Source organism: Papio anubis, chromosome 17 (assembly GCF_008728515.1).
Source record: "Papio anubis isolate 15944 chromosome 17, Panubis1.0, whole genome shotgun sequence".
Lineage (NCBI taxonomy): Eukaryota > Metazoa > Chordata > Mammalia > Primates > Cercopithecidae > Papio > Papio anubis.
Window position 1 is genome coordinate 41,036,544 of NC_044992.1, and position 25,003 is coordinate 41,061,546.

The 25,003-nt window shown below is 43.5% G+C and overlaps 1 protein-coding gene across 1 annotated transcript in view; it reads left to right on the forward strand.

The window, feature by feature from the left end:
* CA10 (carbonic anhydrase 10) overlaps positions 1-22,573 on the forward strand; it is a 524,630-nt gene extending 502,057 nt beyond the window's left edge. The window contains exons 6-10 of the mRNA XM_009190286.4: positions 1,475-1,570; positions 5,945-6,017; positions 16,918-17,072; positions 19,287-19,461; positions 21,297-22,573. Of these exons, the coding sequence (XP_009188550.1) occupies positions 1,475-1,570; positions 5,945-6,017; positions 16,918-17,072; positions 19,287-19,461; positions 21,297-21,319 (522 nt within the window). The 3' untranslated portion in view covers positions 21,320-22,573. The remainder of the gene's footprint in view (positions 1-1,474; positions 1,571-5,944; positions 6,018-16,917; positions 17,073-19,286; positions 19,462-21,296) is intronic.
* The last annotated feature ends 2,430 nt before the right edge of the window (positions 22,574-25,003 follow it).

The following is a 25,003-nucleotide window of genomic DNA, read 5'->3' on the forward strand; positions in this document are numbered from 1 at the left end:
AAATATGTTATGGGCGTTTGTGCAACTGAGAATTCTATAGTTATTAGGAAGACTTGGGGAGATCTATATGCATTGACTTAGAGAGATAGCTACAAACTACTTTTAAATTTTAAAAAATCAAGTTCAGAATCATAATTATGAATCGTCCCTTTCTATTTTTTAACACTTACTGTGGACTAGGGAATTTATTGTTTTTTATACCCTATGTGTGTTTGTGTGATTTATAAGCACAAAACAAGTAACCACAAGGATGTACACTAAACTGTTAATAGTTGTATGTATGGTGTGGACTAGAATTAGAAAGAGGTGGTAGGGGGGCATCACTTTTTTTACTTCTATATTTTAATTTGTTAAAAAATTATGCTTCCGGCTGGGCGCAGTGGCTCACACCTGTAATCCCAGCACTTTGGGAGGCCAAAGCAGATGGATCACGAGGTCAGGAGATCAAGACCATCCTCGCTAACACGGTGAAACCCCGTCTCTACTAAAAATACAAAAAATTAGCCTGACGTGGTGACATGCACCTGTAGTCCCAGCTACACTGGAGGCTGAGGCAGGAGAATCACTTGAACCTGGGAGGCAGAGGTTGAAGTGAGCCGAGATCATGCCACTGCACTCCAGCCTGGGTGACAGAGCGAGACTCCAACTCAAAAAAAAAAAAAAATTATGCTTCCATACTGTTAAGAAAAAAGTATTTTAAAATCACAGCCCTGAGATGAATTTTAAGGAGAGATCATCTTACGCATTTTTCAGAGGAAACAATTGATCCCAGTGATGTGGGGTAACATTATCATGTGGCTTAAAATTGCTGAAACATCTGTTTGAACATGTATGTATGCTTATGCAAAATTTTTAAAAATGAATTTTAAAAAAAATAAGTAACAGGAAAAAGGCTCAACAGGTGGACTGATCCTTGTTGAATGAGGAGGAAATAGAGTCCTGCACAACCAGATGACCGGAGCAGGCTGATGCATCAGAAGCCTGATCCATCAGCTACTACTGCATCTTGCAGGCTAGCCAGTTTCATCCCAGGTCATGACTGACTCAGGACCTAACAGTTCCCTGTTTGCCCCCAGGCTGCGAGGAAGATTTACTGGCTGCCAGTGGCAGCTGTTGGTGCAGCAGGGACACAACGTCCACCCCTACTGGGCAGTTCCGTTCCTAACAAGGAAAATTCACTTTACACGTGCTTTAGGGGAAATGGATGGAGCCAGAGCCAGATGGGCTCTGAGCTTATTAAAAGCATGCTTGTTACCAGAAAACATTTGCAAATATGTGTGGGTATTTTTGTGTGTGTGCATGCATTTTACACACACGCGAACACATATCCCTCTGAAATCCCTTCAATTAAGATTGTCTTCCAAATTGTTCCTCAATATACTTTGCAGTTTACCCTTATGTAGGGGCAAGTGCTATGCCTCCTACCTTTTAATGTTGGATTATTGTTCTGATTCTTGTTTTTCCCTCCTGCCAGGTGCAGCTCATCCACTATAACCATGAGCTATATACAAATGTCACAGAAGCTGCGAAGAGTCCAAATGGATTGGTGGTAGTTTCTATATTTATAAAAGTAAGTCTCTTGCATTCCTTCATTCTTCTCACCATCCCCACCTCAATCAGAATACCAATTTATGGTCTCTGTTGGAGTTAGAAATATTGAAAGGGGTGCTATCCATGCCTAAGAAAACTACAGGGTGGTGCCTTTTATATACATGAGATTTATGAAAAATGAGATCCCCTGCAGTGAGATGCAAAAATGATGAGCTCCATTCCAGAGCATCTGGGCCTGAGGATTCAAGCAGCTTCTGTCCTAGAAAGAAAAAGACGGCTGGATCCAGGAACAGGCTTTGGGACCCAACTAATGTAGTCAAATCAGAAGGATGTAATACTAGAAGGGCAGGTGGCTCACTAATGCCCCACAGGATTAAAGTCCTGTTCACCATTCAGCTGCCCCTTATAAACACAGGAAGCAGCGAGATGTCTCTCCCCTCCAGGCACTGCACTAAATAGCTCCTTCCAGCTTCCTCACAATTGCTGTGATCATCATCTTTCTGTCTTACTCTCCCACTTCTTCATAAGCATCCCTGGTGATAAGATTACCCACACTGACTTTATAACATTCTAAGGAAATTCCACATCTCCCTAACAGTCAACAATGACAACATAAAATCTCCAACCAAGCACATTCTAATTTGTTAAAAAAAAAAAATACCAAATACCTTTAACATTTTAGCAGATGTAGAGAGAAGCAGGTATGCAAATTTTTTAATAAAAAAAGAAATTGCTTTCCTAATTAGAAAAAGTTTTTAAAAAGCAATGTGTGGCAGTTCCAAACATTAGCAGTCACCATGCTAGCCCCTGGGGACGTTTTGGCCAGATCATTAGAGAAAGTGCCCCAATCAGAACTGGGAATCTCATGAAGATGATGAATAGAAACCCAGTATTTGCCACCAGGGAATTTTAACAGGGCTGTCATGATGACATCATTATTACTCAAAAGAATGGGTACCTGGGGCACTACTCCCTCTCCCCACCCTGACAAAAGCATTACCCCGTGCAATAGGCACTTCACCCTCCCTGGTCATTCATGCCATGCCCCCTCCTAACTTCCTCACCCTCCCCTCAGTCAGATCGTGGCAGACCTATGCACTGGGCAGGGGCTCGACGGAGCATCTATGGCATGTTGCTATCCATGGCTACTAAGGTCAACCTCCTCTGGCTTGTCATTAGCAAAGAGAGGAAGGGACATTTGGCCAGGGAAGCAGATTTTTAGGCTTTCATGCCTTTATGATACTCGACACAACATCTCAAAGGAAACTGGTCCCAGCACAGATCCTAATGGTATCTCCTGGCATCATCACAAACCCTGGAATGATAAACAGTAGATTTCTGAATGCCAGACACTATGATATGTATTTTACATCTATTTTATTGTTTAGTAATAAATTCAGAGTTGGGCATTTGTGTTGTATCTTACAGATGAGTAAAATCGTTCAGAAAACCTTTGGCATTTCACCCAAGTTCATGTCGCTTATCACAGCCCAGCCAGGAGAGGATCCAAGTCTTCCCTGACTTTAATACTCATGAAAGAATGGCTTACTCATTCTATCCCTTTCTAATAGAGCTGGGAGAAAGCAAGTGAGGGCAAGAAGGGAAACCATGACATTTTAAAACCTTTTTCCCATGCTCCTCACAACCCCATGCTACTCATAAGCACAGGGCAAATTCCTGTATCTCTTAATGAAGCCCTGATTATGGCACTGATAACCAATTTGTACATTCAACCTGGGCCGCACTCACTGTGAAGCCTGTAGATATGTCACAATATTGTCATGTGTGTCCAGGAGCTCACCTCCCCCTATGGCTTTCCCAGCACAAATCCTGCCTGCCCCAGCAATTCCTGTCCTTTGGGGAGTGTCTCGACCTTAGTCCTGACTTTGCCTCACGTGACTGAAAGCTTGAATCAGTGACTGTCATTCCGGAAGCACAGGCACATGACTGCTGACAGAGTGATGGATACACTGGGAAGCCAACAGCAAACTATTGGTGTGTTTCACAAGCTCCTACAGAAACGTTCATTCCTACCGAGCTCATGACTAGCAGTTGGGGTTAGCAGGTCCTGGTTGCTTGCCCACAGGTTGTTGAAAGAAACTTAGCCTGTAGACCCTGAGGTCAGTGAAGGGATAATGACTAGCTCCTGTATCTTCTCAGGTCAGTTTCACTCCTAGGGATGAAGCCCTTCTTTCCCTGAGCAGACCTAAAGCTTTCTTGCTAGATCTCAAAATAAGCCACAACATTTCTGTCTTCCCTCCATATAATCAACTCCCAGAAAATCAACTCCCAGACAATCAACTCCACCATGAGTTATTTATGCTGTGGCTGACCATTCACTCATCTCAAAACTCTGATGGAGCGTGGGGTACTACAGGCCAGCCCTCTGCTAGGCACTGGTACCCAGAAGTAAGACGAACAAAGCTCTTGGTCCCTAAGGGTTCACAGCTTCTTGTAGTTGTCCTCCCCTCCTTCTGAACTCTCTGCCCCTCCCTTTCCAGCAGGGTGGGCAGGAATGGGATATGACAAGCCCCACATCCTGGTAGTTTAGCCCTAGAGTTATCACCCTGGCTAAAAGCTGAGCCATAAAAAAGTTGGAGTTACTGTCTAAAAGGAGATACTTGCTTATCTGTTTTATTTATCTGTGTCCTCCACAAATCTCCCACCCTTGCTGTGACCACAGGGAACTGAGATTTGGCTGTAATTGCTGCTCAATCACACACCATTAACTTCCCACTTAAGCTCACTTATACCAAGTACATATTTTATCCTCTCACCCACGCAGCCAACACACTAGAGCCCACAAATCATCTGTGTGCACTTTGGAAATTTTCAATTATTTTTAATCAGCTCAAAACAGTCTGGTCCCAACATAAGAGCTGCCCAGACTCACCAGGTACCAGGAGCTCAAGGCACCCAGGGAGTAAGGTACATCACAGATCCCTTACCTGCCACGACAATATATTCCTAGCCATCTTTCTTTCATGGGGTGCATCAGCACCAGCAGCAGGCTTCAAGCTATCTTTTAAATGACTGAAGAGGATGTCAAAGTAGATGTTGAATATAGCACTGAGGGGAGCAACAGTATTTAATTTGGGACTTTTTCTATTTAGGGGTGGACTTTTACCTCCATTGGGCGTTGTCACTCACCAAGCTCCCTTTGGTGTGTGTCTCACCACAACACAGCCAGGAAACTGCAAAAAGAGAGACAGATGGTGGGAAAATAAACAGTCTGTGCTTTCTCTAAGCTAAAATTACCTGTTGCTTATCTAATAATAATAATCATCTGCTGCAATTTTTCCAACCCTCAGATAAATCAGATTTAAAATGTTGATGTGTCACAACATCCGATTAGCCGCTGAGGCATAAATTACAGAGCAGAGCTAAGCAAGGTAGGAGAGAAATGACTAGGATGAACAATGGTACCCCAGAAAAGGCTGAGTAAACAAATGTTGTTAAGAAAACCCTTTTCTCATGTAGGGTCACATCACAGTCTCATCAATGATAGTTCCCTACTGAAGCCCCTGAAAACCTGGTTTCTTCTCCCAAAGGAGGAATTTGAAGCTATAAGGGCATAGGCATAAAATGGGAATGGATCCCTGAACATCTGGTACAATGTTTGACCCATGATAGACCCTCTGCAAATATTTGTTGGATGGATGGATGGATGGATGGATGGATTGAATTACATGGCTTATGACGTACTCAATTCATGCAATAATGAGCAGTGATATACCAAGATCCTATACTACTTTTCAGGTTTTTTTCCCATTTCCTTATACCTCTATTCTGGGTATTCTTTATGTCTCACTCTCTACCTAGATGAATTTCCCCTTCCTAACATGCCAGTCCCTACCTTGCTTAAAAGCCTGACATGATCTGGCCCCTGCCAGTCTTTCTAGGATCACCTCCTCTCCTTCCCCACACTCTCAGCTCCAAGTACACTGAAGTCCTTGCATGAGCATGCCTAGTTCTCACTTCCCCGTGTCCGTGTATGTACAGATTTCTCTGTATGAAATGCTTTTCCTTGCCTTTCATCCCTTTTCACACTCTATCACCAGAACACTTTGTTAACTTCTACCCACCCTCCCAGACGCATGACTTAAATTCTCAGGTGGTGGCTGGTCTTCCTCCAACATCATTACACCAATGACTCAATCATGGCACTCTCCACACTATATGAGAGTGGTTTGTTCACTTACCTGTCTTCCTCTCTAGACTGGGCTGTCCTTGAGAGTAGGGACTCTGGCTTTGCTCTCTGAATTTCCAGCTGTCATTGTGTTTGGCTCATGGTAGGTACTCGGTAACTATGAATGAATAAGTGAATGCCACGGGGAGATGTTTGTCCTGCAAGAGTGATGGCCAGTCATTAATATTTTCTTTTCTCCTCCAGGTTTCTGATTCATCAAATCCATTTCTTAATCGAATGCTCAACAGAGATACTATCACAAGAATAACATATAAGAGTAAGTTTGGTTCAATTTCCTCTACAGCAACTATTCTATAAAGGTTAGACCTGCCTGAAGGCAGGAAGCCAGAACTGATGATCTCCATGGGCCCTTTTCAGTCTCATGATCCTGCAATTCTGTTGAAAGTCACTCTGGAGAGTAGGGTTTGGCTAAGCAGCAGCTCATTTCAAGCAGAAGTCCCTAGTCATCCATGCCTAAGGCGATAATGATTATGGTTATGGTGGTCATCTTTATCCCACAGATGGGTAATGAGCCAGGGGACTCTGCTGGCTGATACGCTCCACCATGTCAGCTGGCCACAGTTGGGGCTTTGCCAATTATGGGATTGAGAAAGCACTCATCAGGTACTGTGGATCCGATCGCAACACTTACAGAAGTCCTCAGCTAGACCAGTTCTGTGTGTGTGGCTGGGTCTCCTTTCCAGGCAGAGACAGGATGGCATCTCTCTTTATCCACATGCGTGGCCCATGGATGTAGAGGACTTTGTCCAGTTTCCTTGGGTTTCCAGAGTGTTTTATCCCCAGACTCCTTACACAGAAGAGAGAACAGTGCAAAGTTGAAGGAGGAAGGAAAAAGATGCTGCTGTCATCCCCAGCAATCCCAGAAGGTGCAGGATTTGGGAAAAGTTGGGTGAGATAGCACACACCAATAGATGAAAGAAATAATATGAGGATAAAAAGATTGTCTCTACCTAGTTAGGAATGAGCAGGATACTGGGATTCAAGTCTTGGCTTTGTCCTTTATCAAGGAGTTTCCTCACTTTGTCATTCATCTTGTAAAGTAAAAAAGCTGAACTTCAAGTTTCTAAAGTCCTTCTAGGTCTGGGATTCTGAATCAAGCAATAGGTAAATAATGATTCTCACAAAAGTGAAAAACAGTTGGCAAACATTCCAGCACCCCACATCCCCTTGGTGTGCCCTTCACCAAGCCAGGAGCTCAGCTGTGTCTGCTGCTTCTATCTCCAATGGCAATGTGAAAAAAAAAAAAAGAATGTGTACAGATCTCATCTTGGACTGCCAAGGGAGAGTATGGAGAATCCTTCACTCAGCCGTTTACTCACTTATCCGACACACATTTCCTGCATGCCTTCCACATGACAGACACCAAGCGAGGCTCCAGGGATGGAAACATGGCCCAGACAGTAGCCCTACATCTACCAGGTGCTCACCGCCAAGTCCCTCCCATCTGCAGAGGCTGGGAGGCTGGTAGGGCTGAGGAATGAACCTGGAGAATCCCACTCCACCTAGATAGACATTTCCCAGAAGAATGAATTAAGTTGTCTCCAAGCATATTCTGCCTTTTCTCATTAGTATTCTTATGGAGTCCTCTCTAAGCACACACTTAGATTGCTCAGCTAAGGGAGATATTTCTGTCTTGTGTGTAAATAGCACATTTATAACTGCCCATAAAAGATTATTATTCTTTTAACTTTTTTGATTAAAAAAGCATGAAAATTAAATAAAATGTTTTCAAATAATCTTGGATTTGCAATTTAGAGACCGTGAAAATGCATGAAATCACACATTAAGCCCCAACACACAGTCTAACAGATTGCCAGTTGCAGAGTAAATCATTAGAGGGACTTTGCTCCCCACCCCACCACCCCGCCCCCAGCACTGGTCTGATTAATATTAAATGATGTGGCTTGGGCCACCAAGGGAGGAGCAAGAGTGGGGAGGGAGTGGAAGGGGAGGCAGGGAAGAAGGGAAAGACGGATGGAAGGAAGGAAAGGAGGAAAGGAAGAAAGGGAGGGAGGGAAGGAAAAGCATTCCAAGTGTGGAGAGCTACATGCACAAAACCTGGAGAGTACTGAAGGCCAGCGAAGAGTTCAGAGGGAGGAACTCTGTCTTCATCAGCTCTTCGTCTCAGTGCCTAAGACGAGGCACACCCAATAAGCACTGGTGATGGCCTGGGTGAATAGAAGGGTGAATGGCCTCTTTCAGGAGCTGTGACGGGGCAGAGGGAGTGGCAAGAAAGATGTTCTGGAGCCAGATCTTGAGCCATGTTAAGGTGTTTATGCAGAAGGCAGGCAGACATTTAAACACCCTTACCACCTCTGAAGACACATTCCTAAAAATACAAATAGAAGACAGCAGGAGCACCCCCGCTTGTGATCCCCATACTCTATACCTCTCAGGGCCCAGGGAAAAGAAAGGGGAACCAAAGCAAGATAAAGAGATCCTGGCCTGCATGGGGAAAGGTAGTTGATTTAGGCCCCCTAATAACAGGAATTTTGAGCTCCTATAATCCAGCAGGGAGTAATGGAGGTGTCCTCTGTAGTGACCTTTGTCACATACCTGAAGGGAGCAGCACTGCAGGAATAATGATGGCCGATTCATGGGAATGACCTCAACACTGCTTTGCCCAGGACACTGTGGCAGAAAGGATTGATTTGCACAGCAGAAAACCACAGCTCTCTTTTGTCCCTACGGCAGCCAGAAAGTTGGCCCAGTGGCAGGCAGGGGAGTCTGGAACAGGAGTCATTCACTAGAACACAGCCAGTGGGTGGGAAACACAAGACTGGAAGTCTCTCCCGAGGCTCTCCAACAGGCAGCAGGTTAGGCCAGCACTGGCCCATAAATTCAGGTTACCATGAAGACAACTCAGGCGGCCCCATCAGGGTATCCTGCTTCTGTCCTTCTAAGTGTGTGAGAGACAGAAATCAACCCCCCACCCCACCATTTCTACCATGCTACTGAGGGACACCTAACATCCACCCCTGCCCTTTCTACTGCTGCTACCCAGAACTTCACACCAGCATAGCTTCAATTTGCTCTGCTCATTTAGATGTAGTATCCACTCTGCAAGGTGCTGAGCCACAGGATTATGGAGATGATGCTTACTGAGCACTTTCCATACACCAAGGTCTATGCTTTACATGCAGGCCCCTTACCTAGTGCTAATGAAGTCCTTCAGAGTGGTATGATTGCCATCCCTAGTTTCCAGATGGGAAAAATCAAGGCTTCAAGAGGTGAAGTCATTTGACCAATGACACACATTTAATGGCTGTATCAGTCAGCAACTTCTGCGTAATAAACAAGCATTCAATGATAAGCACTGATTTCTTATTGCTGTCTCTGTGGGTTGGTAGGGGTGGCTCTGCTTCCAGTTACAGGTCTGCGAGTGAGCTGAAGCAGCTCAGCTCCACATGGCTCTCATTTTTCTAGGATCGAGATGATATCCAGGGCAAGTAGTTCTCATGGTAGAGGGAAGAAATAAGTGATGTGACTTAAGGCCTAGTCATGAAACTCACACATTCACTCTGTCCACTTCCACAAGCCAAAGCAAGCCATATGGCCAAGCTCAACATGAAAATCCTCCCAAGGAGATGAAGATGAGGAAGAAGTGAACATTTCCTGAAAAATACTCTATTCTTCCATGGTGGAAGAGCAAGGATCCAAATACGGGTCTTCCTGGGTACTGTTTCCTCTGCTTTTCCTTCCTATCATGCTTTCTCCCTAAGGAGGAAGGAAAGCTTAGGTCCAGGGTCTTAAAACTAATTGCAGTGAAGATACTTTCACATTCCATGAAACTTATTAGCACGTTTCTCTTAATTCCAACTTTGGTTCAGTTTGAAGAAGCATCTTTTTGCTGTTTGCATGTGCCTCCACTTGAAAGGGACATATACTAACCACAGAACTGATGGGAACTTTGGCAGTTCAAGTCCATCCTGACCTAAGCTCTCTCCAACTCCTGCCTGGCCCTGAACATGGTACCTCCGGTGGAAATCAGTCATTCAGAGGGACACAGTGACATTGCCATTATTGCCATAGTTACCAGAGAAGGCACAGAGATTAATTCTAGAAGGGATCGGTCTTCTGCAAATCTGCCCTTTGAAGGTCATTGTAACAAAAAGCCAATCTAGGAATTTAAGCAGAGTGACATAATCTGCTGACAAAAGGATTGCCTCAATGCTTGGTTGAGAATAGACTACAAGGGGTAGAGTCAACAATAGAAGAAGATTGCAGCAACCCAAATGATGAGACGATGGCACTCACCATGACAAGGCTGATGGGGATTGGCAGGGAGACGGTGAGAAATAATTGGGTATATTTTAAAGAAAAACCCAGGAGACCAGGCACAGTGGCTCACACCTGTAATCTGAGCATTTTGGGAGGCCGAGGCAGGGGGATCACAAGGTCAGGAGTTCGAGACCAGCCTGACCCCATCAGGTCAGGTCAGTAGAGATGGTGAGACCCCACCTCTACTAAAAATACAAAAAGTAGCTGGGCATAGTGGCACATGCCTATAATTCCAGCTACTCGGGAGGCTGAGGCAGGAGAATCACTTGAACCTGGGAGGCGGAGGTTGCAGTGAGCTGAGATCACACCATTGCACTACAGCCTGGGCAACAAAGCAAGACTCTCTCTCAAAAAAAAAAAAAAAAAAAAGCCAAGAAGTGTACTGATATATCTGATAATATGTCTGATGTTTTATGTGAGAGAAAGAGGGGAGTGAGGGATGACTGTAAGGCTTTTAGCCTGAGCAACTGCAAGGAAGACATTTTCATCCACTGAGATGGGGAGACTGTGGATGAAGCATATTCGTGGGTGGGGAGGAAATCAGAAGTTTTGAACATGTTCAGCTTGAGATGTTTATAAGGTACCCACGAAGAGGTGTGGAGTAGGCAGTTGGATATATGAGTCTAGATTTCAGGAGGGAGAACTGGAGATATAAATGTGGAAGACGTTGGCATCCAGATGGCGTTTAAACGTTGGTGAAATCCTGGGAGTAAGAATAAATAGAGAAGAGAGGCGGGACATGTCCTCACTTTTGAAAGAGCAACTCAAATCTCCATGACTTAGGATTGAAAATCACTTCTAAAGATATCTTTAAAATCCCACCCTGGAAGAGGCTCCCGCGTGGCTGCCTCATCGGCTCGCTGAGGTGGTGCAGGGAGCTGCTGCAGGCATGGAGGCACTGGGGTGAAATCACAACATGGCAGCTGGAAGAGACACAGTCCATTTGCCCAGTTTGTAGGATTGGGCACAGAATGAATGACCAGGAAAAAAAAGGGGAACTGTGCAAAATCATTCTTTTGAGTCAGTTTAAAAAAAAAAAAAAATCAATGCCAGGAAATTCATACAAGGAGTAAAGAGGGAGAATCTCGCCAAGAGGATTGGGAATTTTGGAAGCTAAATGTTATGCTGGTAAAGGCACCACACCCATGGGAGGCAGTGTGTTCTAGTGAAGAGAGATCTGGGCTCCTATCCTGGCTCTACCACTTCCTTTTGTTGCCTGACTTCAAGCAACCTTCTAAACACCTCCCCCATCTGTAAGAGGAGGATATCAATGCTGATGTTGAGATGCTTGGCGTGAGAATCAAACAAGGTAATGAGTCAAATGCCTGAACAATGAGCGGTATAAACTAGGTGTACAATGAACGTGTATTTCTAAGTTGTCCTAAGGTACATGACTGTCAAATCCAGCTTCCTTCAGGGCAGGAGGCAGATTGCTATGATGCCAAATAAAAATTATGTTGAAGGTAAATGCAATACAGGACACAGAGTCAACAGAATTTGCTTACTTTAAATGAAACACCGCTCCTGTGCTTGAATCCATGCAGTGGATGGTAATGATTTAATGAGATTCTACTACTTTCCTTGCAAGCTTAGATTTCATATGTCTGAGTGAAACTTATAAAACACTCTAACTGGGACTGACAATGAAAAAAACCAGCCTGAACTAAATTTGGGCTGAATTTAGAAAGTCTTCTAAAGAAAATCCATTTTATTAAAGTCAAATTCCCCTTCAACAGATTGGAGGTGAAGACTGAAATCATGACATTGAAAAATAGATTTTCTGAATGGATTTTCTGGAGGAGATACTGGTAATTTACTTGAAGTATTTTAATTTTTTAATGTAGTGTATAGGAATAATGCTAATATCTCTCATTTTTCTTATGTTAATTAATTGGCATTAACAGAATCCCAATTAAATAAAAGGTAGTATTCTTATTTTATCTACCCGATTTCATTAAGCTAGCATTATTTTTTAAAGAGATTTTATGCTATTTTCAAGTGGCTAAACTAGTGACCGATGGAGTGTAAAGAGGCTTCTTAAGTGGGTAAGAGGGAATAGTTATTAGAACACTGCATATAAAACACTTTCTTCCAACATCCTAGGACAGTATTATTTTGATAGCTTCATTCTCCTTCAATGTCACATGCCCCATTCATTTCATGGGTAATAAATACAGTGGTGAGCTTTAGTCCAATAAGAATCCAAAAGATCACAAATTTCAAATTTAAAAAGGTATGGTGGCCGGGCGTGGTGACTCATGTTTATAATCCCAGTATTTTGGGAGGCAGAGATGGGCAGATCACCTGAAGTCAGGAGTTCGAGACCAGCATGGCCACCATGGTGAAACCCTGTCTTTACCAAAAATACAAATATTAGCTGGGCATGGTGGCAGGCACCTATAATCCCAGCTACTTGGGAGGCTGAGGCAGGACAATCAGTGGAACCTGGGAGGTGGAGGTTACAGTGAGCCAAGATCACGCCACTGCACTCCAGCCTGGGCAACAGAGTGAGACGCCATCTCAAATAAAAAATAAGAAAAAAAAAAGAGATACGGCTATTGTCTTAAAGTATTTCCTCTAAGGAAATAAAACCACACCACTGAAGGCATCTGGAGGAGAGCTTTCAAATACAGCGTTTTAACACGTGGCACAAGCCCCTTAAAGCATTTTTTTCAGTCTTACCCGTTTATAACTTTGCTTTACCCGTTATAACTTTATAACCTCCCCCAACCCCCAGATATTCTATTCAGCTAAAAGATGAATGTGTAGGCCAGGACAGACTAACTTGGAACTGCCTTAAACTTCTCAGTTCTTTGGGAAGTGTTTTATGCGCCGCTCCTCAGAGGGACGCAGTGTTAAATGTGATGAAATATCACCAAGGAGTTTAAGCATATTGCTCCTGGTGCCTTTCTCTATGCTTAATTGAACTTGTACTCTCATTTCAAAGGAACGGCTTTGGAAATGTTTTCACAGAATGCGAAATGCAGCACACCACTTTCCATGTTGCAATCTAAGTAGTTACTCACGTCAGCAAGGAACAGAACAGGAGCAGCTCACCTCCATGAATCCAATTCTCAGAGGCCCCTTTTTTCATTTATTGTTTGTGTAAAACAAAATATCATATTACTTCATTCTTTAGTAATTGCCTTTTTTCATTTCAGTTGAATTTGCCTCAGATTACAAGAGGAAATGTCATTCTATATGAGAAAATTGCCAAATAGTTCCATATTGATCAGGAACTAGTCCAGTATTGATCTCTGAAACTGCCGTGCCTTGTTCTCATTGGAATAGTTCTCTTTGAATGGGAACTTCATAAGCAGGAAGCTGGGCAATATTAAATCTCATCAGTGGTCCACATGAGTAAGCACGATGCATTATAGAGGTGCACATAACAGAGGCTGCCTGTTAAATGCAGACTAAAAAAAAAGAGCTCAGACTGAGGGAAAGTTTTCCCCCACCCACCCCATGTGGTCCTAGGCATTTTATCACAGTGTACATCTCCTACAAAAAGAAAAAGTCAGCTTGGGAGTTGTAACCATGACTAAGAACTCAGTATAAGATAAATCACAGGTTCATCAAGAATATGTCAAAAAACCAAAGGTTCAGCTGTCAACTTCTGCAGTCATTTGAAATAATAAAATTGGGTGATAAACTACACACATATATTCTACACTTATTGATTATCCAAGATCCAAGGGGTCTTCCTTTACTGTAAAGATATAGCCAACACATACAAAATTACAACACTGTCATACAAAAATTTGACCTGCCTAAGATAAATTTGGCTAACAAGCTTATTTAAGTTGAAAGATGTTTTTGGATCCTAATACTTGAAGATGCAATTTTCCAGGACTGTCTGGTACCCTCAAGTAAGAGGTTACATTCTTTTCCGTGAAGGAAGAATGAGTTGCTGGCAAAGCTACCATTAGAACTCAGACTTGAATTAGGACTCTTGACTTGACATCTAGGATTTGCCCTTTATAAGCTATTTTCTCAGATGACAGGTAAATAGCTGATAGAGATATGAGAGAGAGAGAGAGAGAGAGAGAGAGAGAGAGAGAGAGAGAGAGGGGATAGGTAGAGAAACCTCTCTGTAAAACTATTCATGAAACTTGATTTGAACATCTGTCCTCACTTCCACCAATAAGCATCCTTCAAGCAAGCAGAGGCATGCAGGATCACTCCCACCGGCCTCTGAGCTTCACCCCAGATTTGCATCTTTGTTCACAAACAACTCTGACCCCCTCTAGATCTTTGCCATCCTTACTCATGAATAGAGCCATGGAAGTTTAGAGAGAAGAATCGCCCTTCTGGTATATTGGTTCTCAGTCTCCTTTCTGTCTATAATGCCCAGATGATAACGCTGACAAGAACCAAACAATGGTTTTCTGCTGGCTGCTGCATGGACAAGATAGTATGTGACGAAAAACTAGTTCCTGGCCTAGTTAGCCCTGGAAAACACCCCAGCATGCCTTGACATTAGGGCTGAAAACTTCTGTTTTACTCATGTTCTTTTCTTGGGTCCTTCTGCCTCTGTCCTATCAAACATACCAAGCAAGCTTCAATAGAGAGAAAAGAAGATGCAAAAACTTTAGCCAGTGTCTTTCAAATCCCAATACCTAAAAGACAGACACTGATTCAATGGCAGCCTCTGAGGCAGCGTGATGAGTCATGAAAACAAACATGGCACATTAAATGCACACCGACTCAGCAATGTTAATATGAAGGTACAGGAGTCTTTGGTATGGAAACATGGTAATACCATAGGGAGATGGAAACAGGGCAGGCAATCTCACCCTAATGTCTTAGGGTGTGACACATGGGGGCGGGGATGGTAGGCAGCATGTATTTAAGCTGAGGACGCTGACTGGAACCTCAGAGATGCTTCCCCTCATCCGACAGATGATGTCATCTCTTCCTCCCTTGCTTTTGCCCAGCACTGCCGGCAAGCAGAGCCGCTGAGCAGAAACCATTTCATTCGTTCATTCAAGCAGTGTTTACTATACACCCAGTATGTGGTGGACTCATGCTGGCATTTGGGGGCTCAGAGATAAAAGATGCAAACCCTTCCCCTGAAGGCGCACAGCTTTGTAGGGACAGTCAAACAGGTAAATAATGATTGGCAAGCTAATTCAGTAAATACAGTGAAAGAGGTGGGCACTGGCCCAGCTGGGGAAGCCAGGGAGTCCTTGAGGAGAGGAACAGTAGTTATCCCAGGGAAGCAGGGCAAGGACCCTCCAGGGCAGGGCAGGAGGATGTGACAAACCTGGACCGCACCTTGTGCTAGGTGCTTGAGAAGCATGATCCCGTTTATTCCTCAAACAAGCCCATGAGTGAAGTACTCCAAACATCTGCATATTACAATGTGGAAACTGAGGCTCAGATGGTTACCTATGGGTCCAAGGACACACGGATAGTGAGCAGCAAAGTCCGCTCCAACTGAGATGTGAGTCTAAAGCTCACTCTCTCCACTCTGGGTCTTTCCAAGTTCTGCTGTGTGAGGATACAGAAAGGGCAAAAGGTAGAGTATACGTATTAACAACATTTGCAGAAAGAACACAGTAGGGAATGAAAATGTCAGGACAGCAGAAGCTGCCTATGTCCTCTGATGACTGTTGCATCTTGGAGAGGGAGTGGACAAAGAGGGATCTCCTGGCAGGACCTCAGTGGATGGAGTCTGGGGTATCAGCACTATGGTGTTTTGGAAACTTGCTGTGTGTAAGAAATCCCTAAGCATAACCTTTGCCTCTTGCTTCTAGCCTATACCACACCTCGGCCCCCAATATTTTCCACAAATATAGGTGCAGCACAAAGGCTGGTTATAGTTTCAAAGAAACAAAACATGTTCCTTTTATTTACTCCAGTCATGCCTGGAATGCCTCTCTTTCTACTTCTTCACTTCTCCCCACCACCCCAAATAAAATAAAATGCAATAATAACAGCATGCTAGAGTACGCAATGTGTTCCTCGTGCAAGCTTGGTTAAGCAAATCACATTGACCTTTAACAAAAATGTGCCGAATGCTTCCTTCTCTTATTCAATATGTTAATCTTCAGGCCAAACCACCATTAGAGCAAGCCTCATTAAGTGCAGCTCTGATCACGCTACTCCCTGGCTTCAAACCCTTCAGTGGTTCCGCATTGCCTCCGGATGAAGCCCAAACTCCCAGTAGCGCTGGAAAGACCTTCTGGTGTGGCCTGTGCTGACCCCACCAGCCATATTTCTCACAGCAGCCCTCCCTCCCCTTGCATCTCCACATCCCCTGGCAGCTCACACTCCATCCGTCCCCAAGTACACACCACTCTTTCCTTGGGTCTTTTTCTAGCATTGCTCTGTCTACAGTGGCCTTGACACCCTACCTCACTGCCAGCTACACACTGATCACCTTCTGCTGTTAAAGATGCAGTTGAAGTCAACTCCTCAATTCATTCCTTCCTCAGTCCCCCGCACCCCCGCCCCAGACAAAACTCACAGCCTCTCTTGGGCCCAGTGCAGATTTAGGTCAGTGTCTCTATGATGCCTTCTGCATTCACTTAATTATTTCCTATTCACCTATACCTGGCTTTGTGCCTGACACATGTTAGGGATTTAAGAGGCAGTCAGAGACAAATGCTGATATCCAATGTTAACTTATTATGTTGGCCCCGATATATATATATGTGTGTGTGTGTATATGTGTATATATATGTGTAGGTGTATATATGTGTGTATATATGTATACATATGTATCTATGTATGTGTATATATGCATACATGTATATGTGTATATATGTATACATGTATATATGTGTGTATATATGTATGTATGTATATATGTCAGCAATACCATCCCTTTCTCAAGAAACCTAATTTTTAAATCTTCTTTCCTTCTCTAGATGATGCATATTTACTACAGGGGCTTAATATAGAGGAACTATATCCAGAGACCTCTAGTTTCATCACTTACGATGGGTCGATGACTATCCCACCCTGCTATGAGACAGCAAGTTGGATCATAATGAACAAACCTGTCTATATAACCAGGATGCAGGTGAGTTTCTCTCTGGTCCTTTAGCTAAAGGAAAAGAATGATGTAAAAAAAAAAAAAATCACTGAATTGTGGAATGCCTATTCTAATAGTTTACTAGGACCATTATAACAAAGTCCCACAAACTGTGTAGTTTAAACCAATACAAACTTATCGCCTCACAGTTCTGGAGACTAGAGGTTCAAGACCAAGGTGTTGGCAGCATTGCTTCCTTCAGTGGGATGTGAGGAACAATCTGTTGCATGCCTCTCCCCTAGCTTCTAGTGGTTTGCTGACAATCTTTGGTGTGCTTTGGTATTTAAAAGCAGCACCCCAAGCTCTACCTACATTTTTTTTCTTTCTTTTTTGAGATGGAGTCTCACTCTTGTCACTTGTCACCCAGGCTGGAGTGCAGTGGCGCGATCTCGGCTCACTGCAACATCCACCTCCTGGGTTCAAGCGATTCTCACGCCTCAGCCTCCTGAGTAGCTGGGATTACAGGCACATGTCACCACGCCTGGCTAATTTTTGTACTTTTAGTAGAGATAGGGTTTCACCATGTTGACCAGGCTGGTCTTGAACTCCTGACCTCAGGTAATCCATCTGCCTCGGCCTCCCAAAATGCTGGCATTACAGGCGTAAGCCACCATACCCAGCCTCTACCTCCATCTTTATAAGGTGTTTTCTCTGTGTCTGAGGCTCTGTGTCCAAATTTCCCGTTTTTATAAAAACACCTTCTGTATTGCATTAAAGCCTACCCCCAATAAGCTTGTCTCAGCTAATTCCATCTGCAATGACTATTTTCCAAATAATTTCACATTCTGAGCTACTGGGGGTTACCAGTACCTTCAGCTTATGAATTTCAGGGGTATACGATTCAACCCATATGCCTGGGTTTAAAGAGCCAGCATCCAAAAGGCTTAGCCTGAGCTAATTATAGAAGCATCTCACCTGTCTCAGTGGGAAAAGACAGCCATTAGTTCCCAGAGTGCATTCTACAACTACAGTGTTCAGAAAGCAAGCCAGCAAAATGGAAGATGTCATCATGCATTTGAAAAAGTTGGGTTTTAAAAAGTTAAATAGATTCCATTCTTGAAGGACTTCTGGGGTCCTTCTTAAGTGCTAATACATGTGTCAGTCTTCAAGAGGAAGTGGTATGATACGTAGCGTTTCGCACACATATTTGAATGTGGGGTTTTTTTGGATCATCTCGCAGAGTTAGTACTCCTCAGAACTCGACGGAAGGCAGATGGGTCCTCCTGTGTGAGCTTGGCTACACAGCTTATTGTGCTCTTCAGGCCTGTCACCCCACCTCTATGAAATGAACACTCCTCTTCTTTATTGAGAGGGGGATAAATTACATGAGTTCGCTCCGGCTCTGACATTCTACGACTGTGGGAGTCTATAACAAATTAAAGGAGAGATGAGCTAAGGAAGCAGAAGCCAATCTCCTTGATGGGATATGTGTTCCCACCTGACAACCATCTGAACAATTTGAAATTCCTTATCCTATCTGTATTGATGAGGACTCACTAGGTGACAGGCAACAGTAACTCCCCGCTTAAGCTTAGAAAAAGCATTTATTTGAGCGCTACAGGGGCATCTTAGAGAATTTAACATCAGAAATTGACATCAGAAATTCACTGAAATGGGAACCCCAGAAGTGCTTTCTCTCTGCTGTCCTCTTGTCACCACACATTCACTTCATTCTTCTTTCCTGCTAGAGACCGTCTTCTTTGGCCTCACAGTCCTGTGGCAGAACACGGCTGCAAACAGTCCAGCCACGTGGCCCTCATAGTCTCACAGAAAAGAAACCAAACTGGTCCAGCTTAGTTTAGCTCTGACCCATGGACCAGTCACTATGATCCAGGTAATACTATGTGGGAGTCATGGAGTTATTGAACCAAAGAGTATCAAAGAACAAACAAACCCTGGAGAAACCTAACCAGATTTCCTCCTTTTATGGATGCTGCATTTGAGGGTGACAGAGCGCAAGTGACTTGTTCAGAGGCATACACAGGCTAGTAAGCTAGAAGCAGGGCTGGCTTCATGCACGGAGACATAGTGGGCCTTCAGCTCAATTGAACCCATGGAAAAAAGGGACTCTGTGGGGTTTATACAGCCCTTTCCTCATACAACTGATACCACCTAGCTTGGCCCCAGTCTCTGTGGTCTTATTTTCTTCCCTGGTGCATTTAAGAGGATGGTTGGATCTCACGGCTACTTCTCTCTCCTCAGATGCATTCCTTGCGCCTGCTCAGCCAGAACCAGCCATCTCAGATCTTTCTGAGCATGAGTGACAACTTCAGGCCTGTCCAGCCACTCAACAACCGCTGCATCCGCACCAATATCAACTTCAGTTTACAGGGGAAGGACTGTCCAAACAACCGAGCCCAGAAGCTTCAGTATAGAGGTGGGTGTGGTGGCTCAGAGAGTGGAGGATCTAGGCCAGAGCTCAGTCTCTCTGCTTAGACCTGTTCTTAAAGGCCTGGCATTATCTTCCATCATAGGAATGATGATTATAAATGACAATAACCATCACGCTCCATTTGCATGGTGGTGAAGGTCTTAAGTTTTGATATATGTAATATAGATATCTGTATGAACGCATCTAGGTAGCTAGGTAGGTAGGTAAGTGGGTGGGTGGATGGATGGATGGTAGGTAGATGGCAAGGTGTAGAGGTTTGATATATGTGAGAGAGAGAGAGATATATATATATATAACCTTTAAATACACATATGAAACCTTTAAAACCCCTGTAGATCAAGCAAGACAGCTTCTTTTTATTGCCATTTTATAGAAGAGCCCAGAAATGCTCCCAAGGTTATCTGTTAGAACAGGACAGCAAAAAGCATTAGAGCTTTTAAGTATATGCAAGAAAGACCCCCTTTTCCCTAGAAGGTTAACAAATACTCTAAAGGGCAGGCCATTAGGATCCAATGGGATAATTTGTGAGTGTATCTTTGCCCAGTGCTATGTCCCTAGAAATGGTTATTATTCCTACTAAAGGGGACATTTAAGGTGACATCTGCCTCCTGTAACTCTGTGATCCACACCCAGCCCTCTCTCTCTTCCCTTCTGCATACTACTAAACATCTGTTAATCATTGTGGTAAACATTCAGTGTAGAAAGAGGCACGATGGGGTCTTGGAGGGCCCTGGACTGGAAATCAGGACATCTAAGTCCTGGGCCGGGTTCTAACAAGCTGTACAAACCCAGCCACATTGTTTACCCCCTAGACCTGGCTTCTTCATGACAGTTCCTATGACATCTACTTCACAGTTTGTTAAAGGAAGCAAACAAGAGCCTGGATGGGGAGGCCCTTTGTAGCAATAACATGCTCCCCAAATAGGAGGGCTGTGGTTATTACCAGACAGCTTTTAGAAGCAGCCTCCACCACTACTCCTTGATCCTCCACTTCATTCTTCCTACTTCCCCCATGTTCCCTTCTTTTTTGTCTCTCAGATACACTTGCGTGCCCAAACTACATATTTTCCACTCCCTTCCAGCCAGAACTACCAGAAAAGTAAATACCTAACTCATTCATTGCTTCTTCTCATTAGTCAATACCCCTGTATTGTGTTCCTAGTATGTGTCAGTTAGTTGGGTGATGGGTGACAGATAGGACCCCTAGCCACACAGAGCATATGGTCTACAACAGGAGTCTACACACTTTTTCTATAAAGGACAGAGTAAATATGTTAAGTTTTGAAGCCATAAAATCTCTGTGGGACTCTGACATTATTGTATGAAATCAGCCATTGATAATATGTAAATGAATGGGTATGGCTGTGTTCCAATAAAACTTTATTTATAAAAACAGGTATTGTGCTGGATTAGATGTGTGGACTGTTGTTTTTCCATCCCTGGCCTAGAGCAGTGTCATCCACTAGAACTTTCTGTGGTAATGGGAATGTTTTCATGATAGGTTGATTACTATCCTGCCTTGTCCAATACAGCAGCTACTAGCCATATGTGGCTATTGAACATTGGATGGGTGACTAGTACAATGATGCAACTAATTTTTTAATTTTAATTAATTTAAATTTATAGTATATCGGTCAGTATAGGCCTAGAAGGTCATGGAGAATTGGAAGGGGGTAGCTGAAATGCACATAAGTAAGCAGGCATTTACAAAACAGTCCCGTCCCCTCTGGACGAATTCCCTAAAACTGTGCAAATTAATTGAATATGCCTCATTTTATGTTGTATGTGTGATTTTTTTCTTTCTTTCTCTCTCTCTGCAGTAAATGAATGGCTCCTCAAGTAGGGAACAAAGCCAAGAAGAATCCCACCTCAGTGAAATGCTACAACTGTGAATTGACGTAACCTAGAATGTCCCCCTTCTTGCTTCTCTCTCCTTCTTTCCCCCAAGCCTCATTCATTCTTGGGATTGGCCCTTTCTTCATGAAAAGTGTCTGCAAAACCATGGCAGAGGAATACATCTCTCACACACTCACAAACACACACACAAGCACTTGCACATACATACACACACATGCAAACATACCTACACACACTCTCTTACAACCTCCATCATGGGAAGTCAAGTTTCAGAAACAAAAGTCTCATTCATAAGGTCTTAGAAGAAAATAACCAGTTAACCTGATTACAATTTTGATACCGTTTTCCTGAACTAATAAATCTACCCAATGAGACTTTTCAGCCTTTGTACATACAAAATTCTTCCAAAAGAGAGAGAAAATACAGCTCTGATGGCATCAAACGGACTTTGCATCAAGTAATTTCAGATAGTGTCCTAGGATCCTTTGAGGGTGTTGGTAGCAGGTGAGCAGGACAAAGTTGACCAAGGACACTTATTTCTAGATTATGATTCTTCTGTTTACTCAACAATTTAAAAAGAAAAAAAAAGGACAGACATTGAAGAGCTACACATTGTATATATATCACCACAGACTATAAAGAAATGGAATTATTTCCCTCTTTGTCACATATCTGTAGTAGGATTTGCCAAGATCAGAAATGACCCATTTGCTGTTTCTTGTTTTCCAAAGGTCATACATTGTGTTTGGTTATTGTTACCAGCTCAATAAATGTGTTTAACGAGTTAATTTCATTTTTCTGGCTTTGGTCTATTCTCCTTCCTTACAGGCTAAGCCCTGGCTCCATGCAACTGCATTCTTTGATTTCACTTGTTCCTTCATCTACATGTTTTGTTCATTTGCAGCCAGTTTTTACTGAGTTTGTGGCAATCAGGAATGCATTTGCTAAGCAAGTATAACTTTAATTCCACTCCATGGCTCGATCATTCACATGAGGTGAGCTTCAGCCTGAGATAGCAGGCGACAGATTTCTTGCGTTTCAAAACTGCCATGCCCCCCTGTGATGCTCCCGTGAAGGAATGCACTTTGCCTTGTAAGTTCCTGGGAAAGGGGTATCTTTTCTCTCCAGGTGCAGCCAGATCTCACAAAGTACAAACGAATGCCTTTCTTTTCTTGTTTATAATGGTCACTCACTGTGTTTGGTTACTGTCAAGAAATCAATAAATGTGTTTAACAAGTTACCCAGTACCTATGTCTGACTTTATTGAGAAAGAGGATGCTCCCTGCTGAAGTCTCTGAGTCCTGCTGGGTGCAGGAGCAATTGCATATGAGACTGGCAGGGCAGCCAGAACAGCCTGTCTGGCCATTCCCAGAGCCAGGTAATTAATACCCTGTTGAGAAAACATATAGGCTTAGCTGCTGGAAGAGAATACTTGGATGTTTGTTCAGTGGCCAAATTAAAAATAACTTTCATCTCTCCTTTCTGTCACACTCTCCTGCAAGGGAGAAAGCTCAGGCAAGGAGAGTCTGTGCAAATGAGAACATTCCCAAGCATGTGAAAAACTTTAGCCCAGTGACTAGATGGATTGACAAGGAAAATTTCAAAACACTCAGTTATTTCATATTCAAAATAATATACTTAACTGGATTTTATCTTTTACTTTTTGCATCAATGTCAGACACACGGCAGCCTTAGCTATGATGGCATCTAGGCCTATTTCTGAGCAACCTTATTTTTCCAGAGAACCAAATATTCACAAAGGTTTAGGGCGAGCAGGTGGCAATCTTTATTTATGTGGCTTGCTGCTGCTTCTGAGGTAGAATCTTCCTCATCCTGCAATGGCAGGCAGCGATATAGTATAACAGCTGAAGAATATGGATGGTAAATCAACTTTACTCTGCCTCTTGCCTGCTGTGTGACCCTAGGCAAGTTGCTTTACTTCTCTATTGGTACACTGGGGAGGTTAATAATTGCCTCTCTGAGTTATGAGGCTTAAACACTATGTAGCTACTTAAAGCAGCTTGCACAATACCTGCAATGACTGTTCTATAAATGGTACCAATAGTAGAGCATTTGTATGACCTGCCTATTAAAAGTTTATCTGAATCATATCATGCCTTCCTTTACAGGGTGGTGGTAGCATCAATCACAACAAGGACACCAGAGTGACAGCAAAAAAAAAAAAAAAGCAATAGATACCCAGCAGACTGCACATAGATAAATGCCTGCGATGTGTTGAGGAAGACAAGGAAAAGCACAAGTGAGGAAGGAAAGCAGGCATCTGGATTTCTAGGCCCCACCCCATCACAGCATCCTCTCTGACACTGGGCAAGTCAACTCCCCTCCCTGGGACTGAGTCCTTATCGACAAACAGTTTGGATAAGACGACCTCCCCTGACCTTTGCACTCTTCATTCCCCCAACTGTGCCTCTCATTCAGTTCTTTAGTCCAGTGAGAACAAAGAAAAACTCAGTCTCTCACCCCTAGGGTCCCTGGGCAGAGGCAGACTTTCACCTTGGCCAAACACGACTCAAAATGGGGCAAACTGGCTCCTGCCTCTGACTTTCTGGGCCAGTCCTAAATGCCCCTTTCTCCATACTCACTAGATTTCCCAAACTATAAAAAGAAAATATAGTCACTTTGCCCTCACAATATGCGGGAGTAATAAAAAGACTAGCTAGATTAGTACCTCTCAAAAAAAAAAAAAAAGCGGTGGTAGTTTTTAAAGTACCAAAGAGCCCCTGGACTTCCTGAGCACCCATAGGCTGCAAAACCTATTGACGTATTTTTGTTCTTTGATGTCTTCATCTAGGACTTGGTCTGATCTGGGTCTTGATCTCTTCAACATCACTAATCATCAGGGAAATGCAAATCAAAACTACAATGAGATACCACCTCATACCTGTTGAAGACATCAAGGAACAAAAATACATTAATAGATTTTGCAGTCCATGGGTGCTCAGGAAGTCCCAGGGGGGCGGTGCCTCCTCTGTGCTCCACAGTGTGTGCCAATAGGCCAGCTTTGCCTGCTGGAACCCTGGCTGACATAAGCACCCCTTCCTTTTTGGAGAAGAAGTCTACAATCTGCAAGGAAACACATGCTAAGCCTCAGTTCTCTCCTCTGCAAAATTGGGGAGGGAGGTAAATATACACCCGAGAATGCTCTGGACAAATTGAATGAAAAAAAGAACACACCGAGGTGGGTGGATCACCTGAGATCAGGAGTTTGAGAATAGCCTGGCCAATATGGTGAAACCGTGTCTCCACTAAAAATATAAAAATTAGCCGGGCATGGTGGCATGTGCCTGTAATCCCAACTATCTGGGAGGCTGAGGCAGGAGAATCACTTGAACCCAGAAGGTGGAGGATGCCGTGAGCCAAGATCCATCACTCCACTGCACTCCAGCCTGAGTGACAGAGTGAGACTCTGTCTCAAAACAAAAACAAAAAAAAAAAAAAAATCATGTGGAAATCCACAGCACTAGCCCCTTCTTGGGGACACATTTTGTGATTTTCAAGACCATTAGGGCCTTGTTCCAGTCTCCCTCTGTAGCAGTTAAGTTTCCATGGTGACATTAGGACAACCACAACTCGCTGCACTAAATGTGTCTGGAACGTGGTACAAGACAGTGAGATAATCACATGGAATCTGGACAGGAAAGCAGTCCTT